General features: G+C 47.3%; 7 protein-coding genes across 7 annotated transcripts; 4 read left to right on the forward strand and 3 right to left on the reverse strand.

Annotated features, from left to right (window-relative positions):
• Positions 1 to 372: 372 nt before the first annotated feature.
• On the reverse strand, positions 373 to 1,614 carry PGRI_019610 (uncharacterized protein; the record flags this gene model as incomplete). Its single annotated transcript, XM_040789674.1, has 3 exons — positions 373 to 838; positions 919 to 1,354; positions 1,422 to 1,614. The coding sequence occupies 3 exons, from the start codon at positions 1,612 to 1,614 to the stop codon at positions 373 to 375; spliced, it is 1,095 nt and encodes a 364-aa protein (XP_040646627.1).
• An 876-nt stretch (positions 1,615 to 2,490) lies between these two features.
• Positions 2,491 to 4,443, forward strand: PGRI_019620 (Amidase; the record flags this gene model as incomplete). The annotated part of the gene is made up of 6 exons (XM_040789675.1): positions 2,491 to 2,772; positions 2,835 to 3,104; positions 3,163 to 3,304; positions 3,358 to 3,779; positions 3,837 to 4,020; positions 4,082 to 4,443. 6 exons carry the CDS (start codon positions 2,491 to 2,493, stop codon positions 4,441 to 4,443), a joined length of 1,662 nt encoding a protein of 553 aa, XP_040646628.1.
• A 275-nt stretch (positions 4,444 to 4,718) lies between these two features.
• PGRI_019630 (Alpha/beta hydrolase fold-3) lies at positions 4,719 to 5,588 on the reverse strand (the record flags this gene model as incomplete). Its single annotated transcript, XM_040789676.1, has 1 exon — positions 4,719 to 5,588. The coding sequence occupies one exon, from the start codon at positions 5,586 to 5,588 to the stop codon at positions 4,719 to 4,721; it is 870 nt and encodes a 289-aa protein (XP_040646629.1).
• Positions 5,589 to 6,781: 1,193 nt separating this feature from the next.
• Positions 6,782 to 8,420, forward strand: faeB-2 (putative feruloyl esterase; the record flags this gene model as incomplete). The annotated part of the gene is made up of 2 exons (XM_040789677.1): positions 6,782 to 7,124; positions 7,177 to 8,420. The coding sequence occupies 2 exons, from the start codon at positions 6,782 to 6,784 to the stop codon at positions 8,418 to 8,420; spliced, it is 1,587 nt and encodes a 528-aa protein (XP_040646630.1).
• A 480-nt stretch (positions 8,421 to 8,900) lies between these two features.
• On the forward strand, positions 8,901 to 10,201 carry PGRI_019650 (uncharacterized protein; the record flags this gene model as incomplete). Its single annotated transcript, XM_040789678.1, has 2 exons — positions 8,901 to 9,398; positions 9,458 to 10,201. The coding sequence occupies 2 exons, from the start codon at positions 8,901 to 8,903 to the stop codon at positions 10,199 to 10,201; spliced, it is 1,242 nt and encodes a 413-aa protein (XP_040646631.1).
• Positions 10,202 to 11,160: 959 nt separating this feature from the next.
• On the forward strand, positions 11,161 to 14,118 carry PGRI_019660 (MCT family MFS transporter; the record flags this gene model as incomplete). The annotated part of the gene is made up of 5 exons (XM_040789679.1): positions 11,161 to 11,324; positions 11,380 to 11,617; positions 11,670 to 12,492; positions 13,644 to 13,819; positions 13,885 to 14,118. The coding sequence occupies 5 exons, from the start codon at positions 11,161 to 11,163 to the stop codon at positions 14,116 to 14,118; spliced, it is 1,635 nt and encodes a 544-aa protein (XP_040646632.1).
• A 319-nt stretch (positions 14,119 to 14,437) lies between these two features.
• On the reverse strand, positions 14,438 to 15,755 carry PGRI_019670 (FAD-dependent oxidoreductase; the record flags this gene model as incomplete). Its single annotated transcript, XM_040789680.1, has 5 exons — positions 14,438 to 14,744; positions 14,810 to 15,213; positions 15,268 to 15,466; positions 15,537 to 15,656; positions 15,727 to 15,755. The coding sequence occupies 5 exons, from the start codon at positions 15,753 to 15,755 to the stop codon at positions 14,438 to 14,440; spliced, it is 1,059 nt and encodes a 352-aa protein (XP_040646633.1).
• Between the last annotated feature and the right edge of the window lie 589 nt (positions 15,756 to 16,344).

Consider the following 16,344-nt stretch of genomic DNA (forward strand, 5'->3'; position numbering starts at 1 on the left):
GAAATGTTGAGAAATACCACTGTTCACACATTTCACTTGCTTGTTACTGATCATCATCCATAGGCGTTAAGGATTATCAATTCTACATGCCTGTTGGCTTGTCGCAACTCGACTATACGGCCATTTCGCGTACTGTCTGCATCTACGTTCCAGATCTCATCTGCCATTTGTTGGCTTTTCGTTTCGTGTTCTCACAACTACAATTCTTGTACCACTTGACGTTGACGTCTTGTGAATCATGTGTTCATCCTTGTTTATCGATCGTTGAAATGCACGTTCGATCCACCCCGACCATCATAGTCATGAATGTATGGCAAAAGTTTCCAAGCAAATCTATCCCACCAGCAAGATATTGGAGTAGGATATATTGTTCTATACTCTATTCAAGTCAGTGGATTGAGTTACCTTGACAGGTGCCCTCTGTTTGACTGGCTGAAGCTCAATGTTTACTTCCTCGGTCACCAAAATCCGCTGTGAGCTCGCATCCCAGTCTGTATCATGCAATTCCGAAACATTGTTTGTATGGTGGGGATAGGAAACCACCTCCACCGCGTTTGACTCCCCAACATTGTTATAGTACTCTTTTGTTCTAGACCATGGCGTGTTGCTTGACGGCGGATGGCTGGCCTTCCCGCTGGACATGCCGAACATTCTTGAAAAGGCGCCACCGAAAGCTGTCTTCAAGAGTACCCGCATCGTTGGTAGACATGTACAGACAATGCCCGTTGAGACTTCAATAATGGACCACATGTATCCCTTCGCGTAGTACCATGTGGAGTCGTACTCGCCCAAGACAAGCATTGAAAGTAGGAGACGGGCCATAGCTGCAGCGCAATCACTGAGAGAGAATGATGTGTTAGCAGGACATGATATTGGTATTTATCTGTACGTGTGACAGAAACGAAAAGATATCCATACAAAAGACCCAAAGCGAAAATCAGGGATAGAGCAATCTTCTGTGGTCTCGGAAGCTGGATCTTCCACACTCTGGGAATCGGCATCAACCAAACCGCAAAATCAGTGATGATATTTACGATTGCGTAGCCGATGGCAAATTGCTTGAAATTAAAGCAAGTGCCTTGCATTGTCCAGAAGGCGCTGATCGGATGACAATTGAAAATGGCTAGGAAAACCATAACAATTGCCCATATAGAAATGAGAACGATCGTGCCGTCGATGATTCGCAGGAAGGTCGAATGCTCAAAAATCCGTCGGTATAGAAAAAGCAGTGCTAGCTTCACACTCGGGGGACCAAGAACGTAGAAAATCTGGAAGAAGTAGAGAAGTTCCGAGAATATAGCGATGTTTTCTTGTGAGAGTGTTGCTCGGTGTTTGCCGAGGCCATTAATTCGACCTGTGAGCTCATTAGTATTAGAACTGTAATTTGTTTGGCAGGAAAGTCCTGATGGCGGTACACGAACATCCCACGAATATCCCGTATAGTATCCAGTCCCAGAAAAGGGCTACGCAGATAATCCAGTCATCTGCGCCGAGAGACAACTTCCGCAGTCGTCGAGCGGCAAAGCGGGCAACAACGGCCAGAGTGGCCAGTATAATGAAAATTGTGTTCACCACCCATAGTGCTGGTCCGAAATCTTCGTGAAGGTCGGTCATGGGTGGCAGGAATTAGAACCCCTCCTTCTCACGCGTCAAGACACCAACTGGTTATATGAAGACCACTACCCCTGCTTCTGGATAAATATGTTGCTAACATTTTCGATAGTAGCCATCGACAAAGTCAATTTTTAGGGATGTTCGGATCGAAACCTGCAGAATGGGGCCATTAAAAGGAATCCCTGTCATGTTCTATTGGCACTAGTATAAAAGGAATCGATTGCATGAAATAGTGCTGACTTGAAACTCTCAAGGTGGCGCTCGCAGATCCGCGGCCCGCTATTCGGGCCTTTGACGGGATGGCGCTAATTTAGTCTGACGATTCTTTTGTTAGTGCAGAGACAATAGCAATCGAAAGTACGGAGTACGGAGTACAATAAACCCCGTCTATACTAAGCACGAGTATGTACTACTTAGCCTGTTCAAAAGTGGTCCCCCAATTAATTTATCGTGAACATTTCCCATTAGCAATTAGTTCATTCATTAATCCTCCTATATAATACTCTTGGCGATAAAGGTATAATTATTGAAACAGACTGATATTAGGACCTCTTGTAGAGTGCGAATCTGTAAGTCAGATATACTGCACATATATAATGTATTGGACTTGGCTACTATATTATTATATTTTAACTCGTTATAAAGGGGTTTACAGGGTTGTCTCTGTGCCGCATGGTGGATACATAGACCGCTCGAGACTACTGCAGCCGTGCAACTCAAAGTGCAACATTGGGGCCAATAAATGGATTCCCTTTCGCAGATCGAGTAGCTTGCGTGAGAGATTATGGACCGATTCCCGGCTACTTTAGACACAGCGCTGCATTCCACAGAACTTCATTCAACCCGTACCTGAATCCACCTAACCTCAGCTGAGAAATGACCGTAACTGAGCAGAAACCCTCCTGGCAAGAGTCGGCCCTCCAGGTCCAGGCTGTGCGGGATCGTTCCATAAAGCAGGTTGACCCCGCCATCGCTGCTCTTCGCGATACACATACTGGCCGGGTGATCGATTTCCCCAGAAAGCATCTGTCGCAGACAGAGATCACGATCACAGAGAGCTCCGCTGAGACATTGGTGGCTTCCCTTGCAACGGGTAAACTAACTGCAATCGCGGTAACAAATGCCTTTCTTCGGCGGGCCGCGATCGCCCAGAAGCTAGTAAGTAATGCGACAGGCTGCCAATACCTATAATTTTGGATTCTAATTACCTCTCTGTTTAGACCAACTGCATTTACGAGCTTCTCCCCGACCGTGCCATTGCCCGAGCCAAAGAGCTCGATGATTATCTTGCAAAGCACGGAAAGCCTTCTGGTCCGCTTCACGGTTTACCAATTAGCGTCAAGGCACATGTAGGCCTCAAGGGACGAGACCTGGCTGCTGGATTCGTCGCTTGCCTCGACCAGGTCGGCAAAGATGATGCGAACATTGTGAAAATCCTCTTGGATGCTGGTGCAGTTGTTTATGCAAGAACAACCGAGCCACAAGGACTGGTTAGAACATCTGAATTTCCTATGGTGATTCATAACTAATGACTTTGTTTCGGGGTAGATGGCTCTTGAAACTCGCAGCAATATCACCGGTACCACCACCAACCCACATAACACCGCTCTTACAGCAGGTGGTTCTTCTGGTGGAGAGTCAGCTTTACAAGCCCTCTATGGCAGCCCTCTTGGAATTGGCTCCGACATTGGTATGTTGCCAGATTCTCTGAATTGATTTTCTCGTTGCTGACAATGGAACCAGGTGGTAGTATTCGCTCCCCCGCCGCCAATTGTGGCCTTTACGGCCTGAAGCCATCAACTGGTCGACTACCACTAATCGGATGCGCTTCCTATCTTCTCGGATGTGAGGCAATTATGGGAACGCTTGGGCCTCTTTCACCAACAATTGGCGGTATTGAACTCTTCATGAAGACGATAATCGAATCAAAGCCTTGGACCACAGACTCCATGATGCTTCCAATTCCCTGGAGAGACCAGGAGAAGCACATTCACGTGGATAACAAGAAGTTAACAGTCGGTGTGATGTGGACAGATGATGTCGTTACTCCCGCACCGGCAGTGACAAGAGCATTGAAGGAAGTGGTTGAGCGTCTTAAATTGGTGGATAATATCGAGGTTATTGAATGGAAAGCGTATCAACAAAAGGAGGCTCTCGAGATTCTTGTAAGTGGTATCACTTCAATGATCATATGACCTGAACTAACCAATGAAAATATATAGACCCGACTTTATGCTCCAGATGGCGGAAAGGCATTTGCCAGGAATGTCGAGGCCTCTGGTGAACCATTTACGCCGCTCACTGCTTGGACTTTGCGGGATACCCCTGGCATTGAAGAACTTACCCATCAGGGCTTGTGGGATTGGACTGGAAAACGGGAGGCGTTCCGCTATGGTTATTTGCAAGGTTAGTATATCGATCATTCATTATAGATTTCTGAATGTAATCTAACTTGGCTCAACTACAGAGTGGAATAATGTTGCGCCCGAAATGGATGTTATACTCTGTCCCGCATTCCCCACGCCCGCCCCCCTTCACGACACTTCGAGATACTGGGGTTACACTTCGTTATTCAATCTTCTTGATTATCCAGCGCTTGTGTTCCCCGTCACCAAGGTGGATCCTGATAGAGATGCCAAGGACACTACTTACACTCCGAAAAACGAATTCGATAGCTGGGCATATGAGCATTATGACCCAGTAAAGCAAACGGATGCACCTGTTTCTTTGCAGCTGGTTGCTAAGAAGTTTGAGGAGGAAAAGTTACTTCAGGCATTCAAAGAGATCCAAGAGAAAATTAGCCTGCCATTTGTGAACTGTCTGGTTTGATTATGTCTCGAGGAAATCCAATTCCATTCGGAAGAAATTGCGGATTCTTGTCTAGCGCCAATTCGTCGAAAATATTATGTATACACTAGTACCAGAAAAGTTGATGATCTTTATTGACTGGCGATTTCTGCGCATAATTCCTGTTGTAATTATGGCACTACATCTAAAAGAATGATTGACTGGCAGTGAAGGATAAAATATATATTCGAACGGTCCTCGTTATGGAGAGTCAAAATATGCCAGCTTTAGGTGTGTAATGCAAACAGACAAACAAATCATTCCGTTAGGAACAAGGCCATCCTTTTGTAGAGGTCATCCTTCGCTCGTTCCTGGACAGAGCCTTTCTCGTACGCTTTGTCGAACGCATGTTCACAACCATCGTACCGATGCATCTCAACATGTTTGTTCGCACCTTTGATCTTATTCCCAAGCGCCTCTCCCTCAAGGCAGAGCCGATCACAAGCTGCAGTAGCAAGAAAAGTCCTATCGGAGAACATTTCAGCCGGTATAAACGCCGGTGAAGCAAGCACGTTCCTCGCTTCCTCGGGTGCTGAAAAATAGCATTGGATAAATGTATCCAGCAGCTCGACAGGGGCAAGATCCCTCGACATATCAGGTGCAATCTTCTCTACGGCACTTTGGGCCGCATCTGTTGGAGGATATGCGGCGAGGACATTTTTGAATGTCCCATGTGGAAAGACCACCGAGCTAAGAACTAGAGACAAAATTCCTCCAGCACTAAATCCAGAAGTTGATAGCTGGGATGCATCGAACTTTTCTGGCTGCGAAAGAATCCATTGCACCGCATCTTCGGCGTCGTGGACTGCAGCTGGGAATTTATTCTCCGGTGCTAGCCGATAGGCGCAGTCTAACACCGCGAATCCGGTTTTCTTGGCGATGAATTTGCAAAACTCATCGTCACTCCCGTGTAAAGGGTTCACGAAGCCGCTTCCGTGGAAGTTGACGAGAACGGGGGCTGGGGTACTCCTGTGGAGCGTGTTGTAGGCGTGAATTCGAATGAACCGCCCTTCTTCTCGTGAGGGGATTTGGAGGACCTCGTCAGGGTGGGCAGTCACGCTGAATGTTTTCAAAGCATGTGCGCGAACTTGGTTTGCGATTTTCAGGAGGCTGTCTGAGGAGGACATTGTGTGGAAGATGGTCTTTTTGGGGTAACAAGGGAATGGGAGACAGATAGAAGGATAGGAGTGAAGTATATACTACAAGTGCATTACCCACGCTATTTAAATGTTTACTTTCGGACATATTGCAGCAGATTGATAATATCACGTCCTTTGTTCATCCGATTTAGATGCTAAGTGGGGATGTTTGGCCAATCGGGGTAGATCTTGCCCCGTAATCAACCCAGACGGAGACTTGATCTCTCCGGGAGATGGCTCATTTCGACTCATGATTATGTGTTCTTACTTCCAGCCTGTCCTAGCAACCTTGGAAGCTCCATATTAAGTAATTAATGACAATTCATCACCTGATGGCGGGTTTGCGTTGAGTCTGTAACACATACAGTGATTCAGGCCTGCCTACGCTGCCTACGAGGCTACGAGTGAACCTTCCAAGGAAGGCTCACCGGCGTGATCACATAAGAAGATTTAATTGAACTTGGAAAAGATCACAACAATCGGAGCGTATTATTGTCACTGGCGTCATATGTATTAAGCCTTAATAGCCGTTAGGGATCACATAGCTCCGGTGGGGTTATAGCTACGATCGGACGCAGATCGGGAGGAGTCTCTATGTGGAGCTTTAAACATTGAAGAGCTGAAATGTACAACAATACTATAAATTTAAAAGCACAAGATGGGAATATCTCCAGGGTTAATCCATTACACCTTTAATACTTCAAATACACCAAGTGCCGATTCTAACAGCCAGAATGTGGAACTGTGGAGATCCCCGGATTTCCCTCTGACTCGAGGAAATGGGGGAATTCCAGTCAATTTCGACTTTCCCTCCCCCACTCATTTCTCCTTTTCCTTCTAAGCTTTGCAACACTCGGCCACTTGTCTCTTTTACGATCATCTCCGCATCATGGTGTTGCCTATTCGCCCTCCTTCTATTGGAACCCCACTACTAGTATCCGGCCAAACTTCGGACATTCTAGCCTTTTCGTCACAGATCTGCAGGACTCATTCTACGGCAAATCGATTTGCCGTTTCATGTGCCATAATAATACGTGTTTGATACCGCCATGAGATCAAGAACCATACCTCGGAGTAAATACTCAGCTATTAAAGGCCATTGGCCTGCAGCCGTCACATTGTCCTCGAATCTATACACTTTATACAGGATCTGATTAATATTCTGAGGGTCTCTCCCCAATATGACTCGTCTTTATGCATTGCCCTTGTTTGCGGCCCTGGGCGGTTCGCTTGCTCTGGCCAGCGAGGATGCATTCCAGTCAAAATGTGTCAAGTTCGGTGATCAAATCGACATTCCCAATGTCAAAGTCAACTTTGCCGAGTTTGTGCAGGGGGGTACCAATCTGTCCTTGGCAGATAACCCGCCTAGCTGCGGTACATCGGATCAGGCTGTCTCGGTAGACCTGTGCCGAATCGCCATGGCCGTGTCGACCTCGGACAGCAGCGAGATCACGCTCGAGGCTTGGTTCCCTCGTGAATATAAGGGCCGTTTCTTGAGCACCGGCAATGGCGGTATCTCGGGATGTAAGTCTCGTCCCTAAATCTCGGATCTTGAGTCCTGCTAAACTGCTTTCAGGTATTCAATACTATGACCTCGCATACACCGCACATCTAGGGTTTGCTACCGTTGGAGCCAACAATGGACATAATGGTACCTCCGGAAAGCCTTTCTACCACAGCCCTGAGGTAGTCAAAGATTATGCATACCGTTCTGTTCACACTGGAGTTGTAGTAGGCAAGGAGCTCACCAAACAATTCTACGAGGAGGGCTACAAAAAGAGCTACTACCTCGGATGTTCAACTGGTGGCCGCCAAGGTTGGAAGTCTGTTCAGAAATACCCCAATGACTTTGACGGGGTGGTTGCTGGTGCCCCTGCGATCAACCTGATCAACCTATTTTCATGGAGCTCAAACTTCTATTCTGTTACTGGCTCGCCAACTTCCGACACATTTCTCTCCACGGCTGAATGGAAGATCGTCCACGAAGAGATCATCCGCCAATGTGATACCATTGATGGCGCCAAAGACGGAATCATCGAAGATCCCGATCTCTGCCGCCCTATCTTGGAAACATTGACCTGCGACTCCAGCGCCTCAAAGAAAACAGGATGTCTCACAAGCACCCAAGTCAACACCGCCAATAAAGTGTTATCACCATTCTATGGCATTGATGGGACTCTGCTATACCCACGCATGCAACCTGGCTCCGAGATGCTCGCCGCACCTATAATGTACAATGGCCAACCATTCCCATACGGCGAAGACTGGTTCCGTTACGTCGTCTACGACGATCCGTCCTGGAGCGGGGCCAACTTCACAGTGAAAGATGCTGCCGCCGCTCTGGCCCAGAACCCTTACAACATTCAAACCTGGGACGGCGATATCTCTCCATTCAAAAAGGCCGGCGGCAAAATCCTGCACTACCACGGTCTCCAAGACGAACTGATTAGCTCCGAGGACTCTAAGATGTACTACGCCCACGTTTCAAACACCATGCAACTCCCTCCCTCCAAGTTGGATGAGTTTTACCGCTTCTTCCCAATCAGCGGTATGGGTCATTGCGGTGGCGGTGATGGTGCCTATGGCATTGGTCAGGGATTCCGTAGTTACGATGGGACAAATCCCGAGGACAATGTGCTTATGGCCATGGTTCAGTGGGTTGAGGAAGGCAAAGCACCAGAGACTGTTCGCGGGGCCAAGTTCTCTGCCGGCGCTGGCTCTAAGGTCGAGTACAAGCGTAAGCACTGTCGCTGGCCTCGACGTAATGTATTCAGGGGTCCTGGAAACTACACCGATGAGAACGCTTGGCAGTGTATTTAGGCTTGCCTACCGCTTTTTTTTTTTTGTATAGCTCTTCTTCCAATTACCTGAAATGCCATTGGAGGGTTGTCAGATTTGATTAATCCGATTTCGTTCATAAAGATGTAAACAATCTGGAACCTCGGACGTCATATCGGCAGAAAACAGACTGGACTCAACGGCAAAACAACACGCTCCGCAGCAATGGCACACCGCCTAATAGGCTGCCCCGGCTGGGGTGCAGATCAGTTGAGCTGTGTGACCACTATACCAGCTAATCGTTTCTCCTTTATGTATGTCTTTTTTATGAATCATTGCAAATTTTGAAAGACAACAATACATACGCCATCCACTATCCCACACACGAATCATCATTTGACGCCCCCCACCGAAGCTACCCCTCGAATCGCGTATATACCGGCGACAATCCCGTGTACCTCGTGTTTCCAGTTCACAGCCTAGCCGCCCGACCTATTAGCACATTTCTCCCGCCCAGTCACAATGGCAGACCCAGATATGGACGAGTTCGCACAAACCCGCGGCGCCGACGACCTATTCGACGATGAGATTATCCCTATCTCCACGGAACAGCAGCAAGAACAGACAGAGATCGCCACCCCCAAGCCAGAGCCAGAACCAGAGCCCGAGCCACAGGAGACACAGGAGACACAGGTACCCGAGAAGCGAGCTCCGGAGCAGCCAAGTGCACGTGGGGAGACTCCTCAGCGGGGCCGCGGAGAACGAGGCCGACGACGTCGGGGCAAAGGGCGCGGTGGACGGGAAGAGCAAAAACGGTCAGAAAGCTCTCCGCGCAAGAAGACCGCCAATGCGCCTGCGGATGCGCGCGAGGTTGCTTCGAAGCCTGAGAAGCCCGTTGAGCCTAAAGAGCAGACCAGTCCTGTCGAAGAGGGTAATGGTGAAGATGTGACCAACGGCGCCGACGCCCAACGTGTGCCAGCTGTTCGTGGCGATCGGAGTGCCACTGGTGGTCTGAGAAAGGTGTGTAGTCTTTCTCTTACTACTATAGCGAGAGTATACGGCTAATTATTGTTTCCTAGCCCAAACTCACGGAGGAGGAATTATCCAAACGCATTGCTACAGCCAAGGAGAACGCAGTAAAGAAGGCTGCGGCGCATGCTCGTGCCGAAGCCGATCAGGCATCATTCATGGAGCGCGAGCAGGAGGCGGCGAAGAAACGTCGCGAGGAACTCGCGCACCGCCGCGTGATGGATTCCGAACGTGAGAAAAACAGACAGCGGAAGCTCAAGGCTCAGACGGGACGTGAGTGGGACTCGCAGAAACGGGAGGAAGATTATGATCCCCGCGGTGGGGGTAGTCAGTTCCGACGCGGTATGCATGGTGGCGTGTCTGGCGCTGTGCGACGAGACTTTGAAGAACCCCGTTCAGAAGATGCGGATCATTCTGGTGGTCGGGGTCGTGGACGCGGTCGAGGTGGCCGTGATCGTGGATCTCCGCGTTCCCCGCGTGCCCCGCAGGGAGATCGGCCACGCAAGGGCCTATCTGACAGTATATTTGCACCGACCCCTGCTGCGCCGGAGTTGGATGATAAGAGTGCATTCCCGGCTCTGCCTGAGGGACCTAAGACTGAAACTAAACCTGTGTCTACGGAGACTAAGGCTAAGGCTGAGCCTCAGGCTAAACCTGAGACCAAGGCTAAGGCCGAGACTAAAGCCGAGGCAAAAACTTCTACATCCTCCAAGTCACAAACAGCTATGGATAAATTGGATTCGACGTTTTCACCCATCACTGGAACTTGGGCAGACCAGTTTGACGATGAGTGATGAAATGTCTTATTGGACAGTACGTTTTTTGTTTATGTTCTCATTGGTTTTACGATTTTCTTTTTGCCTTCACGACATGAAAAGATTACTTTACTTGGAATTTGATATCCCGCTTGTCATAAGCCTTTAATGGTGGCTGAGATGGCTCCGATGCAAACGTCCTCCAGCCTTACATAGTTATACGTACATTGCCGTTCATAGCATACGATGCTTTCTCGAAATGTGACATTGGTTATATTCTTGCTCTGTTGATTTAAGTACCGTTTCGCATCTCGCATCATTCGTATACAGGTGAGATGACATGCGCTGACGTGATTAAGCAATAAATCACATAATGTTGGGCACGGAGTAGCCCTAATTGCGGACTTTCCATGGACATTCCGCAAGGGATCTTCACATAGTTATATTGAGCGACACTTTTTGAATCATTGGGCAAATGTCATGTTGAATCAGTGAAATGGTCTCAAAGGTAGAAATACTCAATAAAATCTCCGATTTTGATAGCTCATATGGAAGACCATTTCTCCGAAGTGGATGTGATTGGTGCAATCTCGAGTCAACTGGTGTAGATGCATGCAGCCAAGAAATTCCCCGAGAACGAAACGGTTATATTGGATAAATATAAGACAAATGGGAAAACAAATATCCCATAAGATAATGGCATAGAAATATATGTTGTACTGAGCCGTGGGGAGGGACGCGATATATCCGGATAAGTGATCAAAGTTGTTTAAGTTGATATAGTGAAAATCATCGAACTACCATTGAAATCCGGGGATCCCTAAATTGAAGTGCATATAAGCTGCATAGATGCCTGTTAGATCGGTAGAGTTCGGCTACTCAGTGCCGCTTGAACCGAAGTTGACTAATGAAAACCCCCCGTTGTAATTTCCCCACAAGTGGAGAGTGATGAAAGGGTTCTCATATTCTTCTTTTGATAATGGCAAATATATATCGACATGGGTTCAAAGGAGAAGAAAGGCGCCCAATCACCCGGAAATTTGGCGCCCGAACATGAGAACCAACATGAGAATGAACATGCACTCCCCGAAAAAAGAGTCAACGGCGGCCTTGATGCATGGTTAAATGTCCTTGCGGGTTTCTGTGTTTTCGTGAACTCTTGGTTAGTGTACATTATTATCATTACTCTACTTACATCAAGCTAATCTATACTTCAGGGGTCTTTTAACAACCTACGGGGCGTTCCAAGAGTATTATCAGACAGACCTTCTATCAAATGAGACACCATCGACAATCTCATGGGTGGGCAGTATCCAAGGCACATTAATCCCACTAGTCGGTCTTGCAACAGGACCATTAGTTGATGTCGGATACGTCCGCCCTCTAATTCTAGCCGGAAGTTTCCTGACCGTATTCGGCATGATGATGACGAGTCTCGCCACCTCATACTATCAGGTAAATCTCCAATCTAACACTTCATTTTCATTTCAATTTCTAATGAGAACAGGTATTACTCGCACAAGGATTCTGCGTCGGAATGGGAGGCGGAATATCCTACATCCCAGCCCTGGTGGTGATCTCCACGAGTTTCACCACAAAACGTCCCATCGCCATCGGCTGCGCATCAATCGGGTCTAGCGTGGGGGCCGTCATTTTCCCAGTAATGTTCCGCCAACTACAGCCCAAGATCGGGTTCCCATGGGCAGTTCGCAGTATCGGCTTCATCAGTCTGTTCCTCGCTGTTGTATCATGTATAATCCTATGTCGTCAACCAGGCCAAAGAACCCACGCAAGAAGTCTTATCGACTGGAGGGCCTTCCGTGAACCCTCGTTCATGATGTTCTCGCTCTCGCTGACGTGTGTCATGCTCGCCTTCTACGTGCCCATTTTCTATGTTGCCTCCTATGCCCGCACGGTCGTGCATACCACGACCGATCTTAGCTTTTATATGGTTGCGATTGTCAACGGCACCTCGGTTATTGGCCGTGTCGTTCCGTATCTGCTTGTTGCATATATCAAGCCCATTGGGATCCTGTTATTCTCCGTGGTAGCGTCGGCGATTGCGATGTTCACTTGGATTGCGGCTACTGGTACGGCTGGCTTTTTGGTCTGGGCGTGCTACTGGGGAGCTCTTAGTGGTGTCTTGGTTACGGCGCCAACTTCCATCGTGGGTCATCCGATTTTCTGTCCCGATTCGACCTTTTTGGGGACTCGCTTGGGTATGATGTGGGGGATATCGTCGTTTGGGTCGCTGGCTGGAACTCCCATTGCGGGTGCTTTAGTAGATCTTGAGACTGGGGAGTTTTGGAAAGCTCAGGTCTTTGCCGGGTGTATGATGGTTGGGGCTGTGTTGTTGCAGGCTTGGCCTACTTTCAGGGTGGTTCGTTATGATTTAGAGCATCCTCGCAAGAAATGAGTGATCTAAGAAACTGGAAGGAAATATTTGGTTTTCGAAATTAATACAAGTTAGATGAACATGCTTGAAGTTCAAATATCAAATATTATACTTAGAAATGTCCATTTCCAACATTTTCAGCCTTCCAAAGACCGGTCCACGGGGCCGAGGGTGTAGCTGAACGGAGTAACGAATACCTACCTAGATACATAGTAAGCTAGCAGCGATGATTGGACTCAACCAAGGATGTTAAGAGTAATCAAAGCCCAATTCTACTTAAGGATTTAACTGTCATAACCATCCATAGTCTCGAATATACCATTCCGCTGAGGCGTATACGGAGAGTGACTTCAACAATCATATCCACTGATTCAGCCTATTCTTTGAATCTCAAGAATTCTAATCCCCCGTCAATTTGCCGGATAAGCAGGTAATACCCTCTCATGATCCTGCTCATCAAAAGTGATCTTCTTTGCGTTACCTAATCGATACGCTTCACAGTCGCAATCGAGAGGATCAATCTCGGTACCTTGGTCTGGAGTATCGAACTTCGCGCATAAACTCCATTGGCCCCAACTAAACGGAGCTGATTCAAGATGCTGCAGAAGCGGTTGGTTTTCATTTGGGGCCAGCCGGTGCACTGGTGTGGCTTTTGTGTCGCTAAAAGCACCAAATTTCACAGCCAAATACCTCAGCCAAATATCTCAGCACAATGATACAGAGAACGGCAGGCATATCAAACAGTTACCTATTTGTAGAATAATATTCGATATACTACGATATATGTAATTATGTGCCTTTCCAATGCGCCAATCACAAAGGCGATGTATACTCATTATGACTTCATCAGGGGTCGTGGCAATGAAGGCCATAGAGCATATATAAATCCAAATGAACTTCAATTTATCTCTAGTCCCCACTATCTGTACAAATTCAACAACTATAACCAAATTCAATCATAACGTTCTCAGCCCATAAATCGTGAGTGTACAAGATTCTCGATACAGAACCGCTTTCTACCATCCACCCTCTCGTCTAATAAATCTACCCACTTAGAGACAATATTTCTGCTAACTTCACATACAGGTAAAACTAACCCCGATATCGAAATGGGCAGCGATAGTAGCTTCAACCGACAAACGACTGCCGTCTACGGCGGTAGCAGTGCCGAACCTACACCCGCTAACAATGTCGGCGGCGGATCAGGATGGGGCGACAGGCTCTGGCTAGGTGGCAAAGAAGAGGGAAAGGGTCACGCATATGTAAGTGAATTCTGCTTTTTGACGGCTTCGTAGCATACACTAACCAGCCCTAACTCTTATGGCAGGCTACCAATCCCAGATCAACAATGGGCGACTTTCTTGCTTTGCATGAACAGAAGACGAGCGGGCAAAATAAGTTCTATCAGCGTCAGAGCATGGTCGATAACGATATTAGACCCATGAATGCCCAAGGAGAGCCGACTTGTGCGAGTGAAGATCATACCTTTATGAATCATAGGCCTGGTGGTCCGGATACCTATTTTGGATGGAATGCAATGAAGAACTTTTTCTCCTGGTGAGTATCTTCTTTTGCTGAAATGTTATAGAATGGTTGTTCTGACAAGATCCAATCTGTTGTAGACGACCGAGTCAGATCGAGGTATATATTTCTGTAATGTGACCCGTTGAAACCAAAAATTACGCTTGCTATAGGGTAGTTTACCTGGAATATCATCAAACTATGGGACTATAAATCCCACACACAATTATAATCCGAAAATCAACCTGTCGATCGGATCTCAAAGATGTAAGGCTTAAACTGTAATATAGTACATGGTACGGGCGAATAGTTCTCATGATCGTACAAAAACCACTTTTATCAGCTTCGAGAGATCAGCTCTAGATAGATGATTTGACCTGAAGTTTTTGAAGTTCACCCAATGCACATCCAACCGCATCGACCGCCATTCCATACCCCGCCTGGAATCCTGTTCCTCCAGCGCCATAATTGTGAACAACGAGACCCTTTCGTTCCGAGCCATCGACTTGTACGACCTCACTAGCAACTCGCGCGCCTCCCTCTCGTGATGGGCGCAAGCCTGCGAATGCTGCTAGGATCTCCGTTTCAGGCGACTCGAGCTCAGGTAGCATCGCCTTCGTCCGGGACAATATAGACTCGGTTTCATCTCCAAGTGTATCAGCCAAGCTATAACAGTCAGTCCTTGAACCACGTTGGAAAATAACAGAAAATGTTGGATCAGTTTGACTCACCCAACTCCCTTCTGCATATATCCACCCAGAATGACATTACCCTTGGAGTGGGGTCGTGGGATAATGTATGTCTCATAGTCCTTCCCGTGACGCATCATATTCTGGTTGATGTGTGTTGCCTTGGCGAGCAAAATTTGGCCTCTGGTGGGATAGCACTTAGGGTCCTCGACTCCCTTTAGGGTACGAGCAGCGTTACCGGTGCAGTTAAAGACGATCCTTGTGTCTTTGCTGAGGAAGCCTGATGTGACATCTGAGACCTTTTTGCGGATGACCCGCACTCCGTACTGCTGTCTGAGTCTTTGAAGGAGATAGCGAATATGCATCGGGGCATTGAGTGTTACTGTGGTGAATTTAACGCCACATGCAACACCTTCTGGTAGATCTTGTTGAGGAATTTCTTTGTACTATTTCCCTCATATCAGCACGTTAACTCGGAGCGCCCTTGGTAATCAACTCACATCCTTCAGATAGCTAGCCATGGAATCAAGCTTAGTGCGCGATGGCATTTCATCCCAGTACTCGGTAGACGGGGTCTCCCGAATAAATGCCTTCATCCCGTCTTGTGCGGCAAGTGTGAGGAGGTGCTTGTATCCGAGTTGATCCCATCGCAAGGCATTCTTATCACTTGCAGAAAGAGCAGAGAAGTTCGCTCCGGCCCTACAGCGCCTTAGTATCATTGAAACCCAATAATATATTTACAGTTAGTATCAAGGTCAAGCAAGCTTACCATGGCGAAGTATAGTTTATAGATGTATCACCAGGGAGATGTTCAGCTATGATGGTTGTTTGACTAGCATAGCCTTGCTCAGCAAGGACCAGGGCAACATTTAGCCCAATGATGCCAGCACTGTAAAAGGAAAACAAAGTTAGTTTTGATCTGTCAGTTGCAGTGGGGTTTCCATTTTTCGAGCACACACCCAATAATTACCACAGATTCGCTCTTCATTGTGACTAGATCAGTGTTCGAAAACTCAATAAAATGACTAGGACTCAATTCGTCTAGGACTGGGACACCTTCAATTTAAACAGAAAGCAGCAAGGTCTTCTCGACTTCTACGGCGACCTCCACTTTGACTCATTTAATTTGATATTCTTATCTCATGTCTAGTTTTCAATTTAGATGGGAATGAACGAGTAAACGAGCGCCTATCTCGGAGGTGCAAGATTGGGGGCCACTCCGATTGGCGGCATTCAACTGTGGGGCCGGACGGCATAGCTCGTAATTGGTGCCCGTAATATTAACTGCCTAATATGGAAACATTGTGTAACTATGGATATCTTGGTTGATAAAAGCCCAGGAGGCTGGCGGTTAATAGCACATGGAACCGGGGAAGGTGGATACCAATATAAACGTACATATCTCGCACATCTCGGGGTTTCCACACTTGCGGTGTCCCATTTGAGACAATCTTTGGAGATGTTGAATATCTCAAGTTAATTTTTTTTAAAAAAGAAAAACATGTTGCTATTGTTGAAAAACCCCCAGGTAGTGTATAGCCATTTTAGCTTGCTAATATCGTCAGCTGTATGAAGCG

Source organism: Penicillium griseofulvum (assembly GCF_001561935.1).
Source record: "Penicillium griseofulvum strain PG3 chromosome Unknown contig_80, whole genome shotgun sequence".
In the NCBI taxonomy this organism is placed as follows: domain Eukaryota; kingdom Fungi; phylum Ascomycota; class Eurotiomycetes; order Eurotiales; family Aspergillaceae; genus Penicillium; species Penicillium griseofulvum.